We start from the raw sequence: 10,585 nt of genomic DNA, 5'->3' as shown, positions 1-10,585 counted from the left end.
CCCCCATATTTGAAGCTTCGCATTCCCCATAGCACCCAACCCTTACTCCATATATTACAGAAAACCCTACCAGAATAGAAACGCCCTTCTCCCTCCAAAAAAAGAACGACTTCCTACAGTTGAAAGCGGTGGTGTGGTCAGTCGAGGTGGTTGGTGTTGAAGGTTACGGCAAGCTTTGCGTGGAGAGGAAGCTGCCATCATCTACAGAGGTAAGGGTGATAATGAAGAGTTTGTGTGTTGTTTAACTGAGAATGCATGGGGTTGGGTTATGGGGGGACTGCAGATTTTTTTTTTTTTTTTTGGGGTAAAAGAATGAGGAAAATGTATGTGAAGTTAACTGATTTAGAAATTTTGATTAGGTAGAGTTTAATCTCTGGTTTATCTACCTGTGGACAATGCAGATGGATGATATGTATGTGGTACCTGTTTTTCACCACGGAGGCCGTTTTGCTAGAAATCCCAGTGGAACTCTTGGGTATATTGGTGGGAAAGTTGAAAAATTTCCGAAGATGGACTTAGACTTTGTGAATTTTGGGGATTTGGTGACATTGTTCAAGGGTTTGGGGTATGCATCATATAGGACAGTATATTGGTTTGACCCAACTAGCAGTGATCTTGAGGGTGGACTGCACATTCTGAGAGGAGATGCAGGCATCAATGAACTCCGAGAGAATAAGATGAAGAATTCAACGACGGATGAATTCTACATTTACTTCGACCATCCAGTTGATGAGCCAAAGATAGTGGATGAAGCTACTGCGGCAGAAGCAGGGGTGGAAGAGTTTGATGACCCAATTGATGTGGACAGCATCATGAGAAAGCTCCAACCATCACCATCCACAGAAGCTGATGGGCAAGAAAGTGAGGAGGATGAAATGTATAAACCTCCTCCGAGTGACTCAGAGACTGTTTCGGATGAGGACTGTTCCAGTATTGATGAAGACGATGATAGGATGAGGAAAAAAAGAAGTGTGAAAGGAAAGGAGAAGGTTCTGCCAAAGACAAATAGCAGTGTGAAAGAAGGGACAGGGGCAGAGTCAAGTGGAGTTAAAAACAGAGGTAGAGTAAGGAGTGCAAGGGGTAGTGCTGCCAAAGGTGATGGGCCTACTGTGAAGACCAGAGGAACAGCCAAGCCCAAAGAAACTGGGCCAAGAGAAAAGCCCAAAAAGACCAGGCCTGCTCCGAAGCCCAGAAGGAATGGGCCTAATGCAAATCAACAAAGAAGTAGGCCTGCTGTAGATGCTGAAGAACCTGTTCCTAATGTGCAACCCAGGGATCTGCCTCCAATTGGACTCTATGTGAGTGAGGAGGTTTCAGATGATGATGATCTGATTTATGAGTATGCATCAGAGGAACTCCACACACCAGTGTCTTCAGAGGATGAGGGAGAAAAGCATGAGTTTCCAGTTTTCAATGAAGAGTATGGGTTCGGGGAGGGTAGGTTCGAGATAGGAACAAAGTTTGCAACAATTGATGGGTTCAAAGAAGTGGTAAAAGACATGTTTATTTCTGAAGGGAGGGAACTGCTGTGGATCAAAAATGATAAAGAAAGGGTGAGGGTTGGCTGCAGAGGTGAAGAATGTCCATGGCTAGCACATCTATCCTACAACAAAACATTGTTATGTTATCAGGTAAAGACTTACAAGGCAGAGCATACATGTGCTAGAGACCTGGGCAGCAATGCAGCTGATCAACACTGGGTCAGCAAGAAAGTGGAGAAGAGAATGGCTAGTTAACCTCATATGACTACTAATGAGGCAATTGAGTTTCTTAGAGAAGACTTTAATCTAGTGTTGCATCCGAAGATGGTCTACAGGGCAGTGAAAGAGGCCAAAGAGAGGATTATGGGAAATGAAAAGGAACAGTATGGGAAGCTTAGGGACTATGCCATGGAGATCATTAAGAGTAATCCGGGATCGACTGCAAGAGTTGATGTGATCCCAATCCCTCAATCCCTACCTGTCTTTGACAAAATATATATCTCCTTTGAGGGTTGTAAGCAAGGCTTTAAGTCTGGGTGTAGGCCTTTCATCCATCTAGATGGAGCATTTTTGAAGACATATCATGGAGGCCAACTACTGTCAGCAGTGGCACAGGATGCCAATAACCAATTCTACGTAGTAGCATATGGAGTTGCAAGATCGGAGACGAAGGAATCCTGGAAATGGTTCCTCACACTGCTTCAGGAAGATCTGGGTGATGCACATCAATTTGGTTGGAACTTTATGTCCGACCAACAAAAGGTCAGACTTCTATATTACTGCATATTAGTGTATCATGTTAAATTACTGTATATTAGTGTAGGATATTAATATAATGCATGTATGTGGTAGACATTAAATTTCTGCATATTGGTGTAGGATATTAAATCACTGCATGTATGTGTTTGAAATGGAATTTAGTGCATATATGTGTTTGCAATGGATATTAGTGCATAGGTGTGAATGATATTTTGAATACTGCAAATATGTGTTTGTAATTGAAGTTATTGTAAATTACTGAATGCAATTTAAACTGCTGCATATATGTGTATGCAATATTATGTGTTGGCAGGGTCTGCTACCAGCCTTAAAGGAGGTAATGCCGAGAGCACATCATCGGAACTGTGTGATGCACATGTGGAAAAACTTCATAAATAGGTTCAAAGATATGCACATTAGAGACATCGTTTGGGACTGTGCTAGGTGCACCACTGAACCAGAGTTCAAAGAGACCATAGAGAAGCTGAAGGGGGTGAATAAGGCAGCATGGGAGTATCTGATGAGGTTTGAACTAGCCACTTGGGTTAAGGCTTTCTTCAGTCATGGCCCCAAGGTGGATAACCTAACTAACAACATGTGCGAGGTATTTAATTCAAAAGTCGTTAAGTACAGAATGAAGCCAGTTTTGACTATGTGTGAGGAAATTAGGTGCTACCTAATGCGGAGAATGACCAAGCATATTAGGCTGTTAGAGCACCATAGTGGAAAGCTTGCACCCGTTCAGGAGAAAAGGTTGCAGAGGCTGATAAAACCCAGCAGCAGGTGGATTGCCGAATGGGTGGGAGATAACGAACGAAAGAGATTTCAAGTTAGCAGAAAGCAAACCAAAGTAGATGTGGATTTGATCAAACACACTTGTTCATGCAATGTTTGGCAACTGACCGGTATATCTTTAATTTTGAGTGATTTTCTTTAAGGCTGATCTACTATAATGCTAGGTAATATGTTTTGAATGATTTCAGGGCTGATCTAATATAATGCTAGGTAATATATATGTTTTGAATGCTTTTAGTGATGATGTAATATATTGCTATATAATATGTTCTGAATGATTTTAGGACTGATCTAATATAATGATAGGTAATATGGTATGTGGTTTTGATTTAGGCATGCCATGCATTCACGGTATTGCTGCAATTAGAAAGAGGCATGACCAGGTAGATGATTATGTGCATCCCTGGTTATGTATGGAATCTATTCACAAAACATATGCACATTGCATAAAACCAGTTCCAAGTGAGGAATTTTGGGTAACCACTGACCAGCTGAGGCCTGCTCCACCACCCATCAAGCGACCTATTGGGAGGCCTAAAGTACACAATCGCAACAAGGATCCTGCTGAGGCTCATATTCAGGGTGACAAGCTTAAGAGAAGCTTTCAAGTGACATGCAGCAAGTGCAATGAGAAAGGCCACAACTACAAGACATGTAAGGGAGCACCAAGCAACCCAAACTGGAAACCAAAAAAGAAAAAAGCTAAGAAGACTGATGCAAACACAGAACCCTTGGAGCAGCTTCCCCTATCACAATCAGTCCCTCAACCAGAGGTATCCCTGCTATTGTTTAGGATCGATCTGTACATTTTAAATTTTGTCAGTGGTTACGATGTCCTATTAACTTTTTTTTAAGGACTAATTTGTCCATGTTCTTTCCTTGTTTGATCTATGTTGCATAGGATCAAAGCCAGACACAGACTGAAAGTTTGGCTGAGAATAGTGCTGTGCAAGAGAAGTCTACAGTAAGCATCCCCCACCCTAACTAATACACTCATAATCACAATCACTTTATTCATGTCAATGCATTTGAACAACTGAATAAGTTGGTTACTTTTGCAGAATCATGTCATCAGCCAGAATGCTGCAGCAACAACACCATCCGCTCCAGTGCAAATTCCATTCAAGCCTCCATCCCAGCAGCCAAGAATGGGGCAACCCAAAACCCCAGCTACTTCCTCCAAATTCAGACCCAAGCAGACAATCAGAAGGCCCCGAGCAAGTGCAAATTCACCTTCAAATCCACCTGCAACTCCACCCCCAGATACAACCCAGACTCAAAGCACCAGTGCCAGTGTCGCTACATCAGAGGAGACCTTCAAAGTCGCTGGCAGTGAGGCCATAGGAATAAATTTCATCCCAACTCCTGGATCTAAGAATCAGAAGAACTGAACACTACTGAATGAATTTCTGTTTTTTGTCATAGTCTTCAGTATAAATTAAACAACACTGTCTACTTATTGTAGTTTGGCAAACTTGTTTATATGCCAACCAGATATTTTGTTATTTTGTGGCAAACTTGTTTATGTTTTGGATTAAGACGGATACATTGTTGTTCATATTTTGCTCATAATATATGCAGAATTACTACCTTATATAATAGCTGATTCACATAATTACTACCTTATTTTTTGTTCAACAATGGCAATTTTCATTGAATAGCCAACAATGGCAATTTTCATTACATCATCAACATTGTACATCAACTCATCATCCTCACCACTTTAAGATATATACAGCAACAACAAAAACTACACTAATCAAAGCAATATGCCACATAGTAATTTTTTTCTCCTTCTCCATACATAACAGTTTCCTCTCCAACTCTTTCATTTTTTTCTCCAGTTCCTGGCTTTGCACCAGTTGAATTTTTTCTTCCAATTCCTGACTTCGCACCACATTATCTTCAATGTCTACACCTCCAACATCATCCACAGCACCCAATGCTTCAGACTCCATGGCCCTAATTTTTTTCAAGTGTTCATCAAGCCACACAAAATACCGGCAACACCGTTCTTTAACCTGGAGCAATTTTTCAGATAACACCATAATTAGACACATAACACTCTCATCCAACTACTATAAAAATAATTGCTCACCTTGAAGAATGGACACCCGAAAAATATTCTATTGGGATTAGATGCTGTTCTTGACTTGTAAAGAATGGCATAAACGCCGCAGAAGCACTTCGGCGCAACCCCATCTCGATCACAAGCTCTAGCAACAGCGGATGAAGATCCCCGTCCAGGTCTTGTGTATGAAGAACCCCCTCGCTCATCATGGACGATCGCACAAGCAGCGGCCATGACTTCCACCTTGCGTTTGGATGAAATAGGGCTCACTGGTGGCAACGGCGTTGTTTGGCACTTCAGGGACTAATTTGTCCACTTAAATTTCGTCCCAATCCACCTCAGCGAGCGTAACGGCCACGTCATTCAGTGCCCCTCCATGTCAGCTAGGTCCGTTGCCGTTTTTGGCCCAAAACGGACGGAAGGGTATAATTGTCTCCCGTTTTGAAACGTGGGGGATCGAAATGTATTTTCCAATCTTGAGGGACGAAAATGTCCCCGTTTTAAAAGGTCAGGGACCTATTTGTCTTTTAGTCTATAAAATATTACTCATCTAAATCTCTAACGCTATTTATACTTAACCAATTAGCAAATGGCAGTGCTATAGTGCTGAAACTAATATTTTTCATCAGGTGTTGAAATGAGCTGCCACGCTATATAATGAACGCGTGTTGCTGTTGGTGTGACAGGAGAAGCTGTTAGTGTGACAAGGGAAAATCAGGAAATAAGTGGAAACATCAGAATACAGTAATTGGTCAGAATAGTATCGGGTAATTAAACAAAAAAATTTGTATAAAGTGAGGTGGTTATAGATTGTTAATTTTTATTACAATTGAGTTTTTCCTTTTTTTTTTGTTACAGTGAAATTTTTTGGTAAGTAGGTAAACTACTAGACTGGACTTACATTGTGTAGAAATTAGGAATGATCCAATATTTTAAAAATAAACATTTTAATACTAATACATTAACTAATACTCCTACATAAATTAATTAGCTTAGTTCATAAATTCAAGAAAAAAAAACTTACTTCATAAATTTTTATTTAATAATAAATGGTTAAATTGTTATCAAATAGACTAAATATTTTATTTTTCAAAATATCAACTGAAATAATATATTTACAAATCAAATTTTTAATTTTTTTAATATTATAAAATATTTTTTTACTAATTTAAATTGGTTATCCTCTAATACACATTGAATCAACCTGTTAACAATGATTTAATACAGTTAATTGAATAATAACATTCTCACTCATTTAACGAAGCACAATTTAATTAATTTTATTTTAAATTATAAAATTAAATTTTTTTAAGTTCTTATTTTTAAATCATTTAATTCATACTCAATTTTTTTCTAATTTTAAATTAATATTTATTAATTTTAAAATTATAAGACAACTTTTTTTTTTCCAAAAACCAAATATACATCACTAGCAATATATATAAACACATTGTATGACTATGTTTATTTTCATATTGCGTACTTACTGCATATTACTAGTTTTAATTAAATAAAAAATAAAACTTAACAAATATTTGAAGCATTACAAGGATTTATTATAACTATGTTAGAAAATGAGTGATATAATAACTATGTTGTCTAGTCCAATTTATAATTTTCATCAAATTTCTAAATTTTGTTCTTATAATTAATACTACAACTATATAAATATCAAGGTGTTAAAAAGAGGAGCATATGGCATATATACTTACAAGCCATTCACGTTGTCCTCGTAATCCTTCAAAGACATTTAGTGTGTATAGTGTAATGGAAGTGCAATATGAAAATAAACGCAGCCATACAATGTGCTTGTATTGTTAGTGATGTATAATTGTATATTTGTTATGTTTTATTTTTTATTTAATTAAATAAAAATAAATATTTAAAACTAGTAATATGCAGTAAGTACGCAATATGAAAGTAAACATAGTCATACAATGTGTTTATATTGCTAGTGATGTATATTTGGTTTTTGGAAAAAAAAATTGTCTTATAATTTTAAAATTAATAAATATTAATTTAAAATTAAAAAAATTGAGTATGAATTAAATGATTTAAAAATAAGAACTTAAAAAAATTTAATTTTATAATTTAAAATAAAATTAATTAGATTGTGCTTCGTTAAATGAGCGAGAATGTTATTATTCAATTAACTGTATTAAGGGCCCGTTTGGGAAACTCTAGAAGTAGCTTTTTTTAACTTTTGACTTATGAAAAGTAGTAGTATTAATGTCGGGTGCAATTTTCAAAACCAAATTGCAACTTTCTAAGAAGCTATTTTGGAGCTTATAGAGAAGTTAAAAAAAATGACTTCTCTCATAATACTTCTACTTTTCATTATATTTCTTTAAAATAAGCACTTTTAGAGTTAAAAATCCAAACACAAAATAACTTATTTATAAGTTACTTTTAACAGAGTCATTTATTGTTTAAGTTATTTTATCAAAAGGAGCTTAATTAAGTTAGTTACCCAAACTGGGCCTAAATCATTGTTAACAGGTTGATTCAATGTGTATTAGAGGATAACCAATTTAAATTAGTAAAAAAATATTTTATAATATTAAAAAAATAAAAAATTTGATTTGTAAATATATTATTTCAGTTGATATTTTGAAAAATAAAATATTTAGTTTATTTGATAACAATTTAACCATTTATTATTAAATAAGAATTTATGAAGTAATTTTTTTTCCTTGAATTTATGAACTAAGCTAATTAATTTATGTAAGAGTATTAGCCTATTAGTTAATGTATTAGTATTAAAATGTTTATTTTCAAAATATTGGATCATTCCTAATTCCTACACAATGTAAGCCCAGTCTAGTAGTCTACCTACTTACCAAAAAATCTCACTGTAACAAAAAAAAAGAATAACCACCTCACACCAACAGCTTCCCCTATCACACCAATAGCAACACGCGTTCATTATATAGCGTGACCAGCTCATTTCAGCACCTGCTGAAAAATATTAGTTTCAGCACCATAGCACTGCCCATTAGGAAAATAAATTTTAAGCGCCAAATTCAAATTCGATATCAAATTCTCTCTATCAGCTTCAATGTCAGATCATGAAGGCGAACAAGAACAAGAACAAAAATTCATCTGTGTCAACTGCAGGGATACAAAATTCCTCTCCAAAGCTAGACTGGATCATCACTCCGGCCACAAGCATCCAAAGTACCACTACATTTGCAACGATTGTGGTAACAGATTTGAAACTCAAGCTTCCAAAACGCAACATGAAGCTGAAGTAAGATTTCTTTTAGGGTTCTTTCTTTTTTCTTTTCGTCAAGATTTCTTTTAGGGTTCTTTCTTTTTTCTTTTCGTCGGTTCTAATTGGTTTTCGTTACAGTGTGATCACAAGAGAAATGGCCTCGGAGGATGATCTTCTCGCCGGAATAATGCGAACTCGCTTTCTGAACAACGACTTCGCTCTCCCTCCGTCGCAACTGTTCCTCCACCTCCCCGTCCCTCACCTCCACGCGCCGCCTATATCCTCCGGGCACTCCACGCTCCCTGTCTCCCAGATCGCAGCCGCTCTCTCCACCTTCCTCTCCTCCGTGCTGCTACCTCACAAAATCCATCTCAAACTTTTCGATCGGAATCCCCAGGTGAGTTGAGCCTCTCTGAAACTTAGAAGCTTGTTTATATCTGCATGAGTTTGATGAGCAATAGTGAATCATTTTGCGCCTTGTGTGGATTACATCATCGGTACCATAGTTTTTGCTCTGAAACTATATCTCTGTGCAATTCTAAGTGATTGTGCTTTTTGACTTATTTGATTGCACTTCAGCAAGAATCTGAGGCGTCATTTGAAGAGGATGGACGCCAGAGCTGTAGAAATTTCTGCTCCAAAGCTGAAACTGAATTTCCTAAGGTAGCTACGTGATTCTTGTTCTTTTCGTTTCTTTTTCCTGTTATTTTTGGTTTATGGCTAAAGTCTTGGTGTTATTTATTGTTCACAGGAGACCAAAAGAACTGATTGTAGTGATAAGTGTACACCTGAGCTAGATGCACTATTGGTGAGAGATGCTTTTTTTTAATATTGACAAGGCTCTGGAAATGGAAGATGGATGTTCTGAATTTAGATGTAAATAAAGAAAGTTTGGTGCCTTCTTCATATGTTCCACCTATAGTGTCCAATTCTACACCAAGTACTGTATTAAATACTGAGTCCATGGTTGTTTTGGAAAGTAAGTCCTGCCAATAAGAACTTTTCTTACATCAATGCGTAACAAACTCAAATAATAACCAAAGTTGTTTAAATAAATGTTATAGAAGTGTATGCATTTGAAGAGTCCTACTTGGATTTCAATTGCTTTATTTGATGTTGCTTCTTCAGACACTATTGCAGCAAGTTTTACAGCATTCGATTTGAAAACCGAACTGCTGTAATCTCTCGAAAGCTTTGAGGAAAGTTGATAGCTTGCCGTCTTTCTCTGATGTCTCCACTTCTCTCCATCCACTGTGAATATCCCATCTCCCAATAGGTCCCTCAGGATTTCATACTGATGCCGTCCCTGAAACAAGTTATAGGAACTTTCTAGACTCAAGCATCGAGACTATGTTACGGATTTAACAATATATTATTTTTCCACTATAGGTTGGGGAATAGATATTTCATATGTTCATCAAGAAGATATGAAATATTTAAAATGTAGGAATCAACTATGCTATCACTATGCAAACTGAAATAACCAACTTTTCATTCTAGCCACAAAATTATCATATATCTGAACTTGTCTAGTTCTGTTTTTCAACAACTAATTCTGGTATAACTGATTTTCATGTAACGTATTTATGTTTGGTTGTAACTATTCTGAAAGTAAAAAATATTCACTTTTGCAAAAGAATCAATTCTAGAGGCTAGAACTGATTTTGCAAATTAGCAAACATGCACAAAAATAACCAAATATTGAGGATTTAACTTTGGCACTTTGTAGAGTTGATTTAGTACCTTGCCATAGTTTGAAAAATTTGTCTTGAGGATATATTCTACATTTGTGGGGTCTGAAGTGCACACTTCACTGCTTGATAAGCTAAGCAGCCTATAACTGCTGTGCTTTCTTGCAAGATCTGTCATGTAATCATGTAGCCTGTTGAAGTTGACAAGTTGGTGGAAAACAGTTCCTGCAATGGGGTGGCGTTTTCTTCTCCGGCCATGTCTTTCGGCAACTAACACTGCTATAACTAAGGCTACAACTGTTGCAGCTAGATATTTGCAATCAATGCTAAAATAATCTAGCATTTTGGCTCAGCAGAAGACTATTTACTACAAAATTTTGATCATGGAGAAACTGAATTACTTATAACAACAACAGAATTATTTATAATATTTTTCATAGAAAGGTATTTAAACACTATGTTTGTCACCCACTGGTCTACCACCCTGTCATTTTATTATATGAGAAAAACTAATATTATAAATTTTTTATAACATTTTCAGATAATTAAAAATAACAGATGAGTTTTTATTTTA

At 36.5% G+C, this 10,585-nt stretch overlaps 2 protein-coding genes across 2 annotated transcripts; both read left to right on the top strand.

Annotated features, from left to right (window-relative positions):
* Positions 1 to 1,874: 1,874 nt before the first annotated feature.
* Positions 1,875 to 4,426, top strand: LOC148566376 (uncharacterized). The gene is made up of 5 exons (XM_088488613.1): positions 1,875 to 2,243; positions 2,554 to 3,145; positions 3,369 to 3,808; positions 3,937 to 3,999; positions 4,097 to 4,426. Exons 1-5 carry the CDS (start codon positions 1,890 to 1,892, stop codon positions 4,424 to 4,426), a joined length of 1,779 nt encoding a protein of 592 aa, XP_088344739.1. The 5' UTR covers positions 1,875 to 1,889.
* Positions 4,427 to 8,117: 3,691 nt separating this feature from the next.
* On the top strand, positions 8,118 to 9,401 carry LOC110262681 (uncharacterized). The gene is made up of 4 exons (XM_021103232.2): positions 8,118 to 8,356; positions 8,459 to 8,717; positions 8,900 to 8,983; positions 9,072 to 9,401. Exons 1-4 carry the CDS (start codon positions 8,175 to 8,177, stop codon positions 9,147 to 9,149), a joined length of 603 nt encoding a protein of 200 aa, XP_020958891.1. The 5' UTR covers positions 8,118 to 8,174; the 3' UTR covers positions 9,150 to 9,401.
* The last annotated feature ends 1,184 nt before the right edge of the window (positions 9,402 to 10,585 follow it).

This window comes from Arachis ipaensis, chromosome B5, assembly GCF_059453495.1.
Source record: "Arachis ipaensis isolate K30076 ecotype BB chromosome B5, ASM5945349v1, whole genome shotgun sequence".
In the NCBI taxonomy this organism is placed as follows: domain Eukaryota; kingdom Viridiplantae; phylum Streptophyta; class Magnoliopsida; order Fabales; family Fabaceae; genus Arachis; species Arachis ipaensis.
Note: the sequence above shows the minus strand (reverse complement) of the source record. Positions and strands in the feature narration are given on the sequence as shown.

What these genes read in the sequence shown, in the direction of transcription:
- LOC110262681 (XM_021103232.2), top strand. Translation starts at nt 8,175, where the DNA reads ATGAAGGCGAACAAGAACAAGAACAAAAATTCATCTGTGTCAACTGCA. An exon ending in AAACGCAACATGAAGCTGAA is followed by an intron (nt 8,357 to 8,458) that starts GTAAGATTTCTT and finishes TTTTCGTTACAG; the next exon opens with TGTGATCACAAGAGAAATGG. An exon ending in CTGAAACTGAATTTCCTAAG is followed by an intron (nt 8,984 to 9,071) that starts GTAGCTACGTGA and finishes TATTGTTCACAG; the next exon opens with GAGACCAAAAGAACTGATTG.
- LOC148566376 (XM_088488613.1), top strand. Translation starts at nt 1,890, where the DNA reads ATGGAGATCATTAAGAGTAATCCGGGATCGACTGCAAGAGTTGATGTG. An exon ending in TTATGTCCGACCAACAAAAG is followed by an intron (nt 2,244 to 2,553) that starts GTCAGACTTCTA and finishes ATGTGTTGGCAG; the next exon opens with GGTCTGCTACCAGCCTTAAA. An exon ending in CAATGTTTGGCAACTGACCG is followed by an intron (nt 3,146 to 3,368) that starts GTATATCTTTAA and finishes GTTTTGATTTAG; the next exon opens with GCATGCCATGCATTCACGGT.